Source organism: Aulonocara stuartgranti, assembly GCF_965226115.1.
Source record: "Aulonocara stuartgranti genome assembly, chromosome: 7".
NCBI classification, from domain to species: domain Eukaryota; kingdom Metazoa; phylum Chordata; class Actinopteri; order Cichliformes; family Cichlidae; genus Aulonocara; species Aulonocara stuartgranti.
In genome coordinates this window covers 25176717-25192843 of record NC_138945.1, presented here as the reverse complement: position 1 = coordinate 25192843, position 16127 = coordinate 25176717, and the positions used below count along the sequence as shown (strand labels likewise).

Genomic DNA, 16127 nt, shown 5'->3' with positions numbered 1-16127 from the left:
TATTTGAATTAACAATTTCCGTGCAAGTCCCATCGTCTAACGTTTTCACAAAAAATTATGTCTTTTCATTAACGCACACTGAAAGAAAAACCTTCCCCTTTTGTTTTGGTTTACCATGACATGTATTCTGATATCAATCGATAGGTTTACAATCAGACCGTTAGAGATTCAGCTCCTGCATCTTCACACAACCAATAGCAACCTCGAGCTACATAAACAGAAGCTCCTATTGCTGGATTTATCTGATAATAAAAATGCAAGCACGCACGCACAAACAACAAATCTACCACAAAAAAAGAAGCAAAAAAAAATAAAAACAAAGGCAAAAAAATAAAATAGAAAATCAAAGCCCAAGCACAGAAGATAAACTGAATCAGTGCTTTTGTCTTCAGGTATCTCCATTACTTCACTGCCCTGTGATGCTGCACACTGCTCTGTCTCACACAAGCATTCCTCTGGCGGCCTGCTTACGCCTGCCTGCAGGGCTTTTAGGGTGCTAACCTGCTCGGAGTCTGAGTCGTAGTCCTCATCATCGGCGCTCAGCGACATGGCCATGGCTGGTTTTCAGATACCGTCCAGCTTACAGCAAACTGACATGGCTGCAGTCTCCTCCTCCTCCTCCTCCTGCTACTGCTGTCAGGCCTATAGCCCTCCCTCCTGCTCCAAAAGCTCCACAATACCACAAGCAGATGTAGGAAACACATACAAGCCTGCCTCATTAATATGGATCGACTCACTGAGGAAGAGGAGGGGGTGCTGGGCAGCGCAGAGCCAATGGGAGGCTGCTGTGAATCAGAATATGCACTCGGGGGGAGTCTGCCTCCATCCAATGTGGAGAGAAAATGCAGTAAAGGTATTATCATATTTATGATGAGTAGCAGAGGGAGAGGAGAGCAGGCTCTGCACAGCCAGAGCCAGATGGCATCTCATTACAAAAGGCAAACACAAAGAGGCCCCACGACCAGCAGCTGGCCTTTGGAGAGCCCGGTGGGGGAGATCCTGAGGGTTTGTAAGACCCATACAAACTTCACTTTCATGCATTCCTGTAAAGCACATCTCATTCTTAAACTTTCAGCTGAGGCTCCGATGTCTTGTGTGTTTGTTTGGATACATTTTTAATCACACATATTCAGCGACTAAAATAGAGCAGCACCGTGGCATATTTAAACACTTCTAATTAAAATTGCAACCATCACACAGATTAAAGCCATTTATTCACATTTTGATTTGTTTTGGGATATCTTATGTTACACCGTGAGTGAGATAAGAATTGTACTGATATTAAGGAGCATGTTTTTTTTGTTGTTGTTGTTATATTTGGATAATAAATGAAAAGCCTCAATTATGACCTCACAGTCTGCTGCTCAGCTCATGGCTAGAGAAACTCAGGTAACATGACATCAAATGCACTTCGAGCCTTCTGACATCAACAACCATTTTCGTCTTACGATATCACAATTTCAAATGAACCGTATCGCGGTGTTTCGAACAAATGCGAAACACCGCATTTGTGGAACTCGACACCACTCAAAACATATGACAGCAAAAAGGCTAGCGAGGGCAATATTTCTGGATCTCTGTAAATATTTAGTCCCCCCAACGTAAAACGCGAAGGCTGTGACATGGTGAGACATGCCATATAATTTCTGCTCTTAGTAAACAATGTTTTTATGGACACTAAAGGCTTGTTTTGGATTCGGAAGGCACACCAAAAAGCATTAATGACAACAAAACACATGTCAAATTATGCAGAGGAGCAAAAATATCTAATCATTTACTTCATTAGGCAATACTGCAGCCCGTTGTGACAAAATTATGCAAACTGTTAAATCTCCTGCTAAAGGGAAGGAGTGCAGTGAGTGGTGGGATGAGTGAGGGAAGACAGGACCTTAGCCATCAATAATTGTCCTGTACCAGATATGTACCTATATAACATAGGTAAAGAAATATATAAAATATGCACACCTGTATTGATAGGTAAATATCTATTTAAAATATACTCAGTGATGTTGCTTGCACCACAAATTTAAGCAAAAGGTGCATAAGCTTTGTACTACACAGGTATGTAGCACATAAAATGATTCTCAAGTGCCTGAAAATTAAGTAAAAACACTATATTTGCTGGAAAACAGATGTATTGCAGGTGACACTTTCTTACCTTTATGGTTTTCTTAGGCCAGTACACCACAGGATATCCAGTGATGGCTAATTTAGGGTCATCATCAGTATGTTCCTTTAAGACAACCTAGACGGGCACAGAGAACAAAATCAAAATAGGGCCGAACTATGATTCCTGTCTGTTAAGTAATCTGAAGGCATGCCGCAAACATGTTTGGTTTTTTGGTTTTTTTACCTTTAAGTCATCCAACAGCGCTTGGGGGTTCTCTATTCCCATTGGAATACATTTCCTATTTTCCGGGAGTGACTCGAGCTTTTCAATCAGCGTCCTTAGCCCATTCAGTTCAAACTCTGTTAAATGAATCCATTTATTCTGAGGCTCTGAGTTTGGAGAGTCTGAAGGAGTTTTAAGGAAATCTAAAGAGGCCGAGCTGGGGTTACAGCTGTCCTCAGAGTCGATGGATAAAACAGCTTTGAGATGTTGGCCCTTCCCATTGTCGGGTGTGCAGGGTCCATCCTGAGGAACTCTCTCTAGTTTTTCACCCTGCTCATCTCTGACATGAGTCCCACACGAGTCCTCGTTCATGTCTTGACTCCTGGAGTCAGAGGAGGGGCTTTCTGTCTTTGACTTTGTCTCAAAATCTGCAGGGATGAAAGCAGATTTCCTATAATGGATGTTTTGATAACGGGCATACCAATGAGCAAATAATTTCTCTAGTTTGGGGAGCACCTGTTAGTAATCCTGAAATTATGGGTCAATTTGTAGGTTAGCACATATAACAAAGCAACAACAACACATCCAAACCCCTGAAACATTCAAGTTTGATCTAAAGTGACTTCCTGTGACATACCAGCTGGGTTAGGCTCCAGTCAGTGCCCCTTCCCCTCCCCGGCAACCACATGTCGCTAGGGAAAAATATGTATTACCCAACCAGCCGGCGAGCAGTTGCTGGTGGTTGTTGGTCACAAAGAGGTATAGAGTGCAATTACTTTGGTGCCGTAATTGAGGTTTTTCACTCACCCATAGATTCTTTACGGATCTCCTGAGAAAAGTAGGACCGTTTGGTAAGGCAATGCAGGTATCTCTCCAGGACATACCAGCATATCTCATAATAGAAGGGGAAACGAAACTTGGAATGAACCTGAAGGGATGACAAAACAAAAAAAATTAAAAATGACAGATTCAATTAAAGAACCATTAAAAAGTAAATGAAAATCTCAAATGGATGCTTTCAATGATTGGTCATTTAAGTAAGGTTAAAACAAAGTTGGCCTTCCATTACCACAAAAGCTTTAATGCATATAAAAAACAGCTTAAAGCGTAAGTCAAACTATAAAGGACTATAAGGAACGAGGCGGCTGCTATCTGTAGCAGTATCTTGTGCTCTGACAGTCAGAGGCTATGCAGAATTCTCAGTAATGCAACTGTAATCCCAGCAGACCAGCTCACATTTAACAGGAAGTGGAAAAAGATAGCCACAAAGATGTTAATGCACAACGCAAGTAAAATATAGAAAGAACCCAAGAAAGGGTTACTTTATCCAAAAATTAGTTTTGCAAATGCCCACACCTCTTATTCTCCTGTCTCTCTCAAGGGTAAACTTTTCACCTTCCCCTGGTTCTCAGAGAGATTAATTTCTCCCACGTGGAGTTTACTATATTGCAGTCCAGATCAGAGTTAAGCCACAAAGTGGAGAAAATAGACTCCTACCTTTGTCCTGTTCTCTATCTCATAGATGGTAAGCTGCATAGGAATGTTAAAGCTGTGCAGAATGTTGCCTCCAAACACCAGTGTGTCCATGGGAGTGTAGACAGCGTGGATCCACCCTTAATTACAGAGAGTTAAATGTGTTATAAAATGGTCAAATATTCAAAGCTGAGCATTAACGGAGCCTAATCTATTCCTGCTGGCTACTTTAAGACAACCATGCCAACACACCAGATGGGATGAAGAAGGTGTATCCTTGTTGAAGCTCCACTCTCTGGCATCCATCAGCTCGGTCTCCCAGGAAGACATCACTCTGCTTGCCTGACAGGACCCAGTCCTCATACAGGGCAAGGTTATAGGGAGTTGGAGGCACAAGCCAGAACACCTGAGGAGAAGCAGTCATTTCTACTTAGAGTCTGTAACTGTTAACAACATTCAAAGCTTTGAGGAATATTAGCAGACGTCTTCGTAGGTGTGATCAGTATATCCTAAAGAGGCAACCAAGCTTTACAAAGAAAGAATAAACTTACTTTCTGTCCCTTGAATACGTGATACCAAACTGAAGTTCCCCCAAAATCGATGTGGAAATCTGTGTAGCAGCCCTTCACGCTCATCAAACAATACCTACAAAGGAAATTAGAAAATCATCTAAGAGACAAGAAGTAAATAGGTAAACAGAAAAAAGTGGTAAACACAACATGGCTAATTACAAGGCAGCAATAATCTCAGGATGCTACCGACACAGGTAACTCTCGGGAGCGACACAGCGTAGAAAACACTTCACAATAAGGCAATTCTCCTCTAGAAATTAATTTAGGAATGATTAGAACCCCAAGACACAAATGATTTGCCAATTTAGCTAAAGAGTATAATCTCTAAGAGAATCCCCACTGACTTGGAGACATTTAAAGGAAAGCCCTTCTAAGGACATCTTGCACACGATGATACTGTGAATGCCACTGAGAGAGAATCTAACACCTTCACAAATAAAAAGAAGTTTGAATTTTGCCAGTTGAACCATCCGTCAAACAGCAAAGCCAAAATTAAAAAAAAATAAAAATCCTGACATCATTATTGACTATTTCACAGCTTTTTAATTTAAAGACTTGTGTGTTATCACCGCATGAAAGAAGACTGAGTTCCTAGTGAATCATAAATGAGAGCATATCCAGGGTAGCTTTCACTGCAACAATAATAAAAAATTTAACGCTCCACAGCTATATCACGAGTTTCACCTCACTAGTTCTCGGCTGGACCCCGTTATGCCTTCAGAGCTGGTTTAATTCTTCATGGCATAGATTCAACAAGGTGCTGGGAACATACCTCAGATGTCGGTTCATATTGTTTTTGGTTTTTTCCCTGTTTTTTTTTTTTCTTTTTCTGAACTTTATTTGAAATTATAAAGCGAACAGTCAGTCATTCCAGTTCAGATGTTGGTTCATATTGATGTGAGGCCATTTGAGTACAGTGACATCAATGTCATGTTTAAAAGAAAATCAGTTTGAGCTATGTGATCTGGCACATTATCCTGCAGGAAGCAGCCATTAGAAGATGGCTGAACCACTGATACAATGCAGGAAGGAAGGAAGGAAGGAAGGAAGGAAGGAAGGAAGGATGGATGGATGGATGGATGGATGGATGGATGGATGGATGGATGGATGGATGGATGCTTTCATGTTGGTCTGCCCCCATCTTAAAAATGTCAGTGTGGTCTTCTGCTGCTGTAGTCCAAGATATGCATTCAGAGATGCTCTTCTGCATAACTTGGCTGTAACAAGAAGTTGTTTGAGCTTCTGTTGCCTTCGTATCAACTCAAAGCAACCTGGATGGGTTGGCTGTGCAGTAAATCAACATTTTCATATGACCAGCGAGTCTGGGACCAACAACCATGCCACGTTCAAAGTCACTTATGTCACCTTTCTTCCCCATTCCCCACTCAGTTTGAACATCAGCAGGCTGATTAGATATTTGTGTTAATGAGCAGTTGAACAGGTGTACCTAACAAAAAGCTGGTGTCCAATTAAATAGAACAGGAGGTGAGAAACAACATGGGATGTGTCTTCATGCAACAGTATACTAGATTAACAATTTTAAAGTGAAGCCTCTAGGCAAAGGGGACACCAGTGAGTGTGCTGAAGGGAAAAATACAAGAGTACAGATGACTGAAATGTTTTAGTTTTGAAAATGGCTTTATTTTAAGTAATAAGATTCTAAACTAGCTTCTGCACAGTGTGCTGAAATTGCAGCAGTAAAATTGTCTTGTTTGATATTCTACTCTGTTACACCCTAAACCACTGCCAGCATCTCCCTAACCTCTATGAACAATACAGGAGATTAGCAGGGTTTAAGTGTAACAGTAGAAAATATGGGCAGCTGACATTAAAAAGACAGGCAGCCCTGGTTTTGATTCATTTTGACTCTTCAACGGCTGATTGGCTGAGTGGTGTGTGTGTGCAGTCAGACCACAGTTGTTAGAAACCTTTCTCTTATGCGAGGAGGGGGGAAAAATCCTGCTGCCTAGCAACAACAAGGAGCACGTACAGGAGGTGACAGTATGCAGTACTCTACCGTGATGGAGCGATGGATGAGAGATGGGAGGAGAAACAGACATTTTCTACAAGTGTTTTCTTTTTATTAGTATTTATTTTCTTGCTCTACACACAGTTTTTTTTCACCCCTCGTAGACTGACACACAGCTCCAAAGAGACCTTCATAAAAACAAAAGCACAACAGTGCAATGCATACCTTTGCACTTTGGGGTATTTCATCTCTGAGATGATATTGGTGGCTTCAGTTTGGCTTTGTTTCAAACCAGGAGGCCACATGTTGTCCACCCAGTCCACTTGATCCACCTATAAGAGCAATCAAAGCAGCACCATTCAGCAACCAATCACAGTGTTCTATCATCTTCTATTTTTGTCATTCTTCTTTGAATCTTTCACCAGATTTGTGACCTCTATCAAACCTCTTATAGTATGATACACAGCGAGGGTCGGGGGCAGATTACCACTGTGGGACGCTTGATGAGGTTCTCCAGCTTGGTGTGGCTGAACTCCAAGCTAATGACATTGAACAGTTTGTCCCGCTCTTCCTCTGGCGTCTCATAATAGCGGACAAACTGAGCCATGCTCATTTCAGAACCTTTCTGAGTGCTCACATCCATAACGTCCACAGACCGGCGACTGCCTGCGAAAAACAACCAGGATATGATGAATTTAGCCAATGAGATCATACGCATCAACATCAACACACAATCCAGTGCAGTCTGTCTGTGAGTCGGCGTATGCTTTGTCATATTTATACACAGAGAAGTTGTACTGTTGCAAAATATTCTACTATGAACAAGAGCAGTACTTCTTATTTGTAATTCCCAAATTTAACCACTAGATGGGGCAACTACACCCCAATCATACCCTGGCTCAATTTCTTCCAGGGCACACTTAACATAATTATATTTCACTGCATTAGAAAACAGTCGCAAACAGAAAACAGCATGATGAGACCTTTAACATAACCCCACAATATGAGCAAGAGGCCCTGGGTGAACCTATCGTGATGATCCTACACACATAACACAATAGTACAAGAGGTAGACACAGACAGAGATACGCAGGCATACAGCAGAGTGACTAACAGATGCATGCTCACTAAATAACTTATTTCCTAAGAAAAATACAAAAAACAACACTGATGTATTAACATGCATGATTAAAATGTGACTTTTTTTGACGTTCTCTTCTATTTTTTATGTCCATTTCTAGCATTTGGCATCGGCAACATCCACTAGATTTGGATGGTTGGTAGGCAGATCAGTAAATAAATCATTTCTACTATATCTTTCAAGTTAGCAATTTCTATAATATCAGATAAAATTAGCAAATTGTTGTGACAAAACTAAAACAGCTACTCATTATCCTGAAACTTCCCACATGCCTAGTCATAGTTAGTGCAGACTGAACATGTTTCATCATAAATTAAATTAAAAGGAAATTTGACCATGAAACATGACTTCATTACATTTTTTTAAGTCAGCATGGAGCCTCACCATATCACAGACTGTTTTGGGGTTTGTTTGTTTGTTTGTTTTTTTACTTTTTACAACAATGCAAAAGCCCTTATTCTCTGAAGAAGATGCAGATATACTTTGGTCGTGTTTGCACACAGGCTAAGAGTAATAAGTATATGCACGGGTAAAAATATGCATGTGTGTGCATCGGTGTCTACTTACCAACTAGTCCTTTAATTTCACTGACTGTGAATTCTGGATCTGGCATTCTGCATATTTATAGGAAAGGGATGCATGTTGTTTAGTTCCCAAAGACTTAAAACCATAAATATATATATAAATAAAATAGAAAGTAGGTTGAATCTACAGCATGTGCACAGGCATTGCACATTTAAAGGAAAGGTTTCTCACCTGATCCCTAATTGATCTTTCTCTTTAAAAATGAGAGGGATCCTTAGACCCTCCCTTTGCACATACTCATAAGTGAAGTCTGCAAGACAGTAGTTTTACATTTAGGTCCAAAGCAATTATTTGAAAACTACTGCAGTCACATGTAACCTATAAGAAAGCTAATATGCACCGTGCTGCTTTACCTTTACCCTCCATCACCCGGACAAAGTCTGCGCTGTAGCTGTCACTGAGGACCTTTTCCTCCACGCTGAACCCTCTGATGTTTACAATTTCCTCCACGTCAGACAGGTCCTCGTTTTCGTCGTACATCGTCCGGGAGATGGAGCGCTGCCATTGAAAACGAGATGTTTTACAAGACAAAAACAGAGCCACGCGGAAAGAGAGAACTCTTTCTACCCCAAAAGGCCACTTTCTGCCCCCCTTGAACGGTCATTGTGACTCGTGTGAGGGAACCGATCGTTAATTTTACGTGTGACTTTCAAACTGGAGCAGTGGGTTGTGCTAAAGTTTTGATAGTACTATAACAGCAGTCATTTCTTTGAATGTGTGAACTAGTGCAAAAACTACAAAGCCAGCTGTTTGTGATATTTTATGGAAGCGATTGTAAAATGTTTGCTCGACTCCGCTGCTCCAGATATTGATTTATCTCGTTTTAATTACGCTACGCTCGCTCAACTACTGCGATCAGAAAAGAAGTTATAGACTCTAAAATGCGACAGTTAGCCGTTTTTCCTCGTTTTGCTTAAACTTGGACATCTTAAGTGACTTGACAGATATCCCAACGCTCACAGTGGCGAGGGTTAGCTTAGCTAACTAATTAGCTCGCTGCCAGTCTCGCCTCATAAGCTAACATTTAACACGGCAGATGGTACACACCAGCCTGCGTCCGGATTCAGCACACGTCTCTGCGGCCTGAGCCATCGTCTTTTACGATTGTTTTCCGGCCACTCAGTTTCGCGAATGCATCTCCGTGCGTGGCGAAGTTGAGAGAAAACACTTAGCACGCTTTACGGGTTCAAAACAAGGAAACCATGTTTTTGTGTATTACGTCACCGCCAGGAACCAAAACATTGTTGGACAACGTCACGGCATGTCAGTACGCTTTTTAACCTCGCTCACCAACAATAAACATTCCCCACGTCACACGGTTTTATTGTAGTAGTGGGGGGAAAATGATACTAATACTGGTTAAACCCCCTGTTATCGAATAGCGCTGATATCTATTTTAAACATCAAGCAATAAAAAGGAGGTATATTTACTCACTTTTATTAAACTATAAAGAACGGTACATTTAACTTAAAAAGTTTATTTTTTATTTCTTTGTTTATAAGTTTTACACGTGCAATTCTAATAAGCTTGTTTCCACCGCTGAAAAATAAGATAAAATGTAAAAAAAATAGTTATTATCTTAAAATGTATAAATAAATTTTGAAATTTCAAGCTATTCAATCAGTTTTTTTCTCCTTTTTCCCTAGTGCGAGGAAAGTAAAGAGTTAATTCAAAATTTGGGGTTATTGTTGCAAATTTTTTAATTTCATAACTCGAAACTGTTAAGTCATATTTTTATCTCTTTGAGTTACTCAATTTTTTTGAGATAACTCCAAATATCGACTCACCTCTCCCCGGCATCATTTTATTTTTATTTTCTACTTCTTTTTTTTCCACTGGGAGAAACAAGGGTCCGTAAAACGTAGCTCAGTCGAAATTATAGGTTAACTCAAAATCTTGACTTACCAACTTAAAGCGCTGAGAACATTTTGAGATAATAACTCCGAATTTGAACTTACCTCTGCCTGGCATCATTTTTATTTATTTATTTAAAAAAAAAAATCAATGGCGGAAACAAGCCTCCATTAAGCGTAGCTAAGCTGAATTTTCCGGTTATTTTCTCAAAATTTCAACTTAACATCTCGAATTTCCAAATACTTCCTCAATTTTCGAGTTATTTACTTATACGGTTGAGTAAGTACCGGCAAAATGTGACTTTAGCCATTTTTTCAAAAAATGTATGTATTTATTTATACTGGCAGAAACAAGCTAACATATATAACTCCGTAGTTACACTATTATCGCTGACTAATTAATAATGAGTAGCACCATGTTTTTAAAGCAAATGCTCAGCAGCGGATGTTTCCATGGGAGCGCGCAGACTTATGGGTAATGCAAGGTGCAGGCGGTACAGCGGCACGCTGAAGAACGACAAGAAATTGCTTCCGCAGTTCAGTTAGCGTGCGAGGTTAAATGCTGTGTAAGTGTACGCTGTCCTTTTTTAAGTAACAGAGTGTTTTTGATAAGTGTCGCAGTATGAGTCTGAACGAGCATTCCCTGCAAGCGCTGTCCTGGAGAAAGCTGTACCTGAGTCGAGCTAAACTGAAGGCTTCCAGTCGGACCTCGGCTCTGCTGTCTGGATTTGCTATGGTAACACGGTCTCCTGGCAAGCACTGGCACTCTTCCGAATCTGTTAGAGGACATTACTGACCTGTGTTGTAACGTTGTGTTTCCCGTTTCCTTCCGTCTTCTCAGGTGGCTATGGTAGAAGTGCAGCTGGACAACAGCTACCCCTACCCACCTGCCCTCCTTATTGCCTTCAGTGCCTGCACCACTGTGCTCGTAGCCGTTCACCTGTTCGCTCTGATGGTCAGCACCTGCATTTTACCCAACATAGAGGCCGTGAGCAACGTCCACAATCTCAACTCGGTGAAGGAGTCCCCACATGAGCGAATGCACCGGCACATTGAGCTGGCGTGGGCGTTTTCCACAGTCATTGGTACTTTGCTCTTCCTGGCAGAGGTGGTTCTACTCTGCTGGGTTAAGTTTTTGCCCATCAAGCCCAACAAATCCAGCAACAGCACAGTTTCCTCCGGAGTGGCTGCTGCCATTACCTCCACCTCCATCATGGTGCCCTTTGGTTTGGTTTTCATAGTCTTCGCTGTGCATTTCTATCGCTCCTTGGTGAGCCACAAGACTGACAGACAGTTTGAGGAGCTGGAGGAGCTCTCCAACCTCACCAGGCTACAGAACGAGCTTGATAACAGAGGAGAATCTTCCATCTTGCAGTCGCCAAGCTCACATTTCCCATAGTCGGGTCCAGCTGATGCACATCTGTGTTGGAACTCGTGACCCCTTTGGGAATTCTCCAAGTCAGAAGCCTCGTTATTGGCTTCTATGGTTTTTACAGGAATGAAGATTAATCTCACTCTTTATTGTGAAACTTATTTTGTGAAGAACAGTTGTATTTTTTAGAAAACACACTTGATTGACTGTGAACTCGTATATCCGCCGTGCTGCATGTAGCTTGAAATCGGAAAGTCTTAACAGTGGTAGCTGCCTCACTGATCTCCAACGGTATGGGAGAGATGTCTGAACAGTAACCTGGAATCCTGTCTGTTGCTGCCTGCTGTATTTATTTAACCGTCTGTCAGTGAATACTTCATTTGTTTATGTATATTACCATGTGAACCACGTGTATTTAACCCTTTATTTACACGGTCTTATTGTTTTTGTTTTTTTAAATGTTCATCATTTGCATTCAGAATGCTCTCCATTTGTGTCGACTAATCAGCTGCACAACTTACAGTACAACTTCAGTATGTTTTGCTGTCTTGTTTTGCACAGGCTGTGGTGTTCAAATAAACACCTTTTCACAAATTGATGTTAAAAGTTAACGATCATAGCAAAAATCAAAAAATGTGACTGCGTGTGGAGAGTCTGGTTTGGGCTTCGTGAGGATGCTGACTTGCCAATAGATAGATGTTCTGTCCTTATATTACACAGACTTTGCACTATGGAGCTGGCAGGATAAAGAGCCTCTAATGTCAGAGCAAGCCAGACATTTGTGTTATCACACACTAGATTATCTAGAAAATTATGCAGTATATGTATGAAAAAGAGCTTAGTCCTATCTGTTTGCCTTAGACTGCTGACATTTTTATACACACTAACACAGCTTTATAATCTCATTGGGATCTCTGCTGGAAACTTAATGTTAATATTAATTGTTAGTGCTGTATTTTGAAGAGTCTGAGCACTCACATATTCTGAACTGGCATTTTGCCTTTGTGATTCAGTCTTGAAGTACATACGGAGAGCTTTCCAATTGTGTTTTTAACATAAAAAGTTTTGAATTAAGAGTCTATGTGAGGCTGTAGTCCAAATGTGGTCAGAGATGTGTTTACTTAAGCAGCTGGAACATTGATAGATGGCCATAATCCAGTTGCTAGTGAATTCTAAAAAATTAAAATATAATGAAAAAGTTTTTTGGGGTTTTTTTTGTATTTCTAAAGGGGAAACCATATTACACTTAGAGTGACATTTTAAGCTTTTTTTTTGTTTGTTTTAATTTTGATGAGTATGGCTTGTAGCTCATGAAAATCTGAAATCCAGTCTCCTGAGTTGGCTGACCACTTGCACACAGTAACGGCAGAGTCAGCACACCTTGTAGTAGAATGCTTGGCTCTGTGGGAAGGGGCTGAGTCCTGCTGGAAAAGAAAATTGGCATCTCCTTAAAGCTTGTCAGCAGATGGAAGCATGCAGAGCACTGGAAAACCCTGGCAGACATCTGTGTTGATTTTGGAGTTGATGTAAAACACAGGACACACACCAAAACAGCGGCAGATAATACAGCACCTCAAATCACCACAGACTGCAGAAACTTCACACTGGACTTCAGACACTATGGAGTCTGCGCTTCTCAGTTCTTCTTCCAAACCTCTAAGACTGTAATTTGCAAACAAAATGCAACATTTGCTTTCGTCTTAAAAGAGAACTTTGGACCGCTGAGCAAATTCAGTTCTTCATCTTTAGCCGAGGTAAGACATTTGTGATGTCTCTGCTTCAGGAGTGCCTGAATATCACTTCCTGAGTCAGCTGTTTTTGACAATCCTCTCAAAGGTGTGATTATCTTTTTTGCACCCTTTCTTGCCACACTAGCAGTCAACTTTTTAAATCCTGTGATGCAGCACTCTCGAGAACAGCCAGCCTTTTCAGCAATGACTTCCTGTGTTCATTCGCAGTGATGATCATCATCATCTAGTCAACTGTCAAGTCAGCAGTCTTCCACATGATTGTGGTTGGTGGTATTGAACTAAACCGTGAGATACACTGTATTTATACTGTTTGAATAGTAATTTACTCAAACTCTAAATTAAATATTCTAATAATTTTAGATACAGGATTCTTGATTTTCATCTATATTCCATAATCACCAAAATTAAGAAAAAAGAAATGTAGTGAAATATATCACTGCGTGTGCGATGAATATAGAATAATATGAAATTTTATCTTTTTGTATTTCTTTGAGAAGCAGTAGTATTTTTCAAGGTTTAGATGTGGTAAACATAGCAAAATATCATCCTCTTACAGACTGGTTGTTAGGACTAGTGTTTTATTCTTAGGACAACTACACAAACTATAAACAGAACAAAGCAGCTTGTGTGTTAGTTACAAGTTCACAAGGATTTACACACTCAAGGCTAATGTGTGATCAGACACCATATGACAAACAGATGGATGTGTAATACTGAATTTATCATATGACAATCATACACATACATACATACATATAAAAAATCTGATGAGGCATTTTTTTCCTTTATGATCTATTATCTAAACACTTTTAATTGGCATTGGCAACAGATAAATTTGTCACATTAATGGATGATTAAAGGATTTTGCCCCTCTGACAAGGACAAATAATCTGTGACAAAATGGATACATGCTGCGAACCCATTATGCTTTTTTTTTTTTATTCTTTATCAGCAAGCATGCGGTGAAGTGGAAACTTGCTCTTGATCCTCTTGTTGTTTATCAGAACCGGCCAAGGTAAGCTGATTCGGCTTCCCTTAAAACCAGCTGAGTATCGATCAGGTGTACCTGAAAATAGAAGATAAGTGCATGCTTTCATGCACAGTAGTACAAATGGAACAGGGCTTTGTTGTCAGTGCTCATATGATTATGTCATGTAAGCAGTGTAATGTAATTAGTCGTGTAATTTAATTTTGATCCATGGCTGTAACAGTCAGAAGCAACGCTGTACCTTTGGAATCTGATATTTTGCAGGCATTGGTGCGCCATCTCTCCCAACATCAGACAGGGTCCCACATTTTGGCACGCCATCCACCCAAAGGCCTTCATAAAGCTGGCCTTTGTCACAGTAGTAGAACTTTCCATGACCATCCTTCTTCCCCTCTCGCCAGCTACCTTCATACCTGTTTCCATTTGCTTAAACAAAAATTTGAAAGTCGCATTATAACATCCAAATTATAATCTAGTTTTGATTCACATGCATGTATAGAAAATTTTCTCTTACAAAATATAAAGATTCCTTCTCCATGATTCTTATCCTTCAGCCACTTGCCCTCATAGATGTCTCCATTTGCATAGTATATCCTTCCCCAGCCACTCCGTTGGTCCTCGCTCCACTCCCCCTCGTACACTGATGAGTTTTTGTAAAAGTATGTGCCATACCCCTGAGAAGCCGGACAAGTACATCACTGACCATACATACCGATATGTCTTGTAGCGTGCATGTGAAACATTATGGCAGATACATACATGCTTCTTTCCATCTGTCCATTCACCACAGTACTTCTTCACATACTTCTTTGATTCTGGGAGTAAAATGCTGTAGGTACCATACCCGTCACGTTTTCCGAATTTCCACTCTCCATTATAAATGGCACCAGACTTCTTCCAAACCTGATTTCCCTTGCCTTATAAAAATAAATAAACAAACAAGCAAACATGACAGCTGCACTATACTTCGAACCTCTCAGGAGTTGAGTGGAAGCTGACGACAAACTATATCTCACCATGCTTCTTATTGTTCTGCCACTCCCCGGTGTATTCGTTTCCACTGGCTGAGAAAACTGTGTGTCGTAGTCCACATTTCTGTGATTTAATGTCCAGCAGTGTTGACAATGGGGGACTAGTTGGAGGTCTTTTGAGAAATGGCATTGCTAGTTGTAGCTTGATGAAACCTGTAAGCATTAGAATGAAATTTAAAAAAACAAATACATGTTTGCTGTCTTTCTGCCACTGAAAATGAAAACAAATATTTTTATTTGTATTTTTTGCCACCCATAAGTCAAAATCTAAAGTTATTGTCTCAAAATATGACTTAATAACTCAAACTTTAAAATTATTTTGTCATGTTTGAGTTAGTAAATTGATATTTTATTTTTTGAGATACCTAACATACATTTTTGACTTGATAGATGTCAAAAAAAAAAAAAAGTTTTGTTGGTGGCACAAACAAGCTTCCATACCCATTAAGCAGTACGTATCACCAAATTCATACAACAACAACAAAAAACACTGCCCTTCTTTGAGGTTTTAATTAGGAATTGACAGTATTTTAAACACACTTTTCCATGATGTCTAATTGTATATCAAAACTGTATTTTCTAATTCAGAATATGAAAAGTAGCCACAAGGTAATCTAAGGAAACTAGTTAAGCTCTCCAACTTAGTTAGCATTACAAGTAAAATAGAAACGTGGAAAAGCAAAATAGCAAAGTAGTTGTACCTTCGCGGAGTTTCCAAGCGGATAACTTACTGAAACTGAATCCGCTTGCAAACTTTGCCAAACAAAAGCCATTAATTTACCGAAGAAATCCAGAAAACATGTTACACGACTAGCCGTACACAGCTTCCCTGGTGACCAGCAGCAGCAGGCGAGCAAGTTTGTATGCTGTATCCTAGCAACAGCAATGTGTACAGTTATTGGTGACTTATAAATGTAATTGGGAGACCATTTAAAAATTCGAGTTTAACATGTTTGGGTGTCATTTTTAATCCACAAGTCATGTTTTATTTATCTGCCGTTAGTTTTTTTTATTTACTGTTTGATGGCTTCAACCGTGGTTAAACCACAGTGTTTGGTC

General features: G+C 40.1%; 3 protein-coding genes across 6 annotated transcripts in view; 1 reads left to right on the top strand and 2 right to left on the bottom strand.

The window, feature by feature from the left end:
* The window catches only part of kdm2bb (lysine (K)-specific demethylase 2Bb), a 30032-nt gene extending 20015 nt beyond the window's left edge, over positions 1 to 10017 (bottom strand). For both annotated transcript variants that reach the window (XM_082538240.1, XM_082538241.1), the window contains exons 1-12: positions 9120 to 10017; positions 8426 to 8570; positions 8244 to 8322; positions 8055 to 8101; positions 6834 to 7012; positions 6572 to 6678; positions 4357 to 4450; positions 4058 to 4211; positions 3830 to 3945; positions 3140 to 3260; positions 2354 to 2760; positions 2159 to 2245 (exon numbers count right to left, since the gene is read on the bottom strand). In XM_082538240.1, the coding sequence (XP_082394366.1) occupies positions 2159 to 2245; positions 2354 to 2760; positions 3140 to 3260; positions 3830 to 3945; positions 4058 to 4211; positions 4357 to 4450; positions 6572 to 6678; positions 6834 to 7012; positions 8055 to 8101; positions 8244 to 8322; positions 8426 to 8570; positions 9120 to 9164 (1581 nt within the window). In that variant the 5' untranslated portion in view covers positions 9165 to 10017. The remainder of the gene's footprint in view (positions 1 to 2158; positions 2246 to 2353; positions 2761 to 3139; positions 3261 to 3829; positions 3946 to 4057; positions 4212 to 4356; positions 4451 to 6571; positions 6679 to 6833; positions 7013 to 8054; positions 8102 to 8243; positions 8323 to 8425; positions 8571 to 9119) is intronic.
* A 15-nt stretch (positions 10018 to 10032) lies between these two features.
* On the top strand, positions 10033 to 12499 carry orai1b (ORAI calcium release-activated calcium modulator 1b). Its single transcript, XM_082538251.1, has 2 exons — positions 10033 to 10662; positions 10768 to 12499. Exons 1-2 carry the CDS (start codon positions 10549 to 10551, stop codon positions 11323 to 11325), a joined length of 672 nt encoding a protein of 223 aa, XP_082394377.1. The 5' UTR covers positions 10033 to 10548; the 3' UTR covers positions 11326 to 12499.
* A 1096-nt stretch (positions 12500 to 13595) lies between these two features.
* Positions 13596 to 16122, bottom strand: morn3 (MORN repeat containing 3). 3 transcript variants are annotated; one of them, XM_082539708.1, is made up of 6 exons: positions 15770 to 16122; positions 15054 to 15221; positions 14797 to 14954; positions 14552 to 14711; positions 14279 to 14463; positions 13596 to 14139 (listed from the first exon to the last, which is right to left on the bottom strand). In XM_082539708.1, the coding sequence occupies exons 2-6, from the start codon at positions 15196 to 15198 to the stop codon at positions 14050 to 14052; spliced, it is 738 nt and encodes a 245-aa protein (XP_082395834.1). In that variant the 5' UTR covers positions 15199 to 15221; positions 15770 to 16122; the 3' UTR covers positions 13596 to 14049. The 3 variants fall into 3 exon arrangements, with proteins under 3 accessions (XP_082395834.1, XP_082395835.1, XP_082395836.1); XM_082539709.1 differs by having other exon boundaries at positions 15850 to 16122; XM_082539710.1 differs by having other exon boundaries at positions 13598 to 14115; positions 15770 to 16105.
* Between the last annotated feature and the right edge of the window lie 5 nt (positions 16123 to 16127).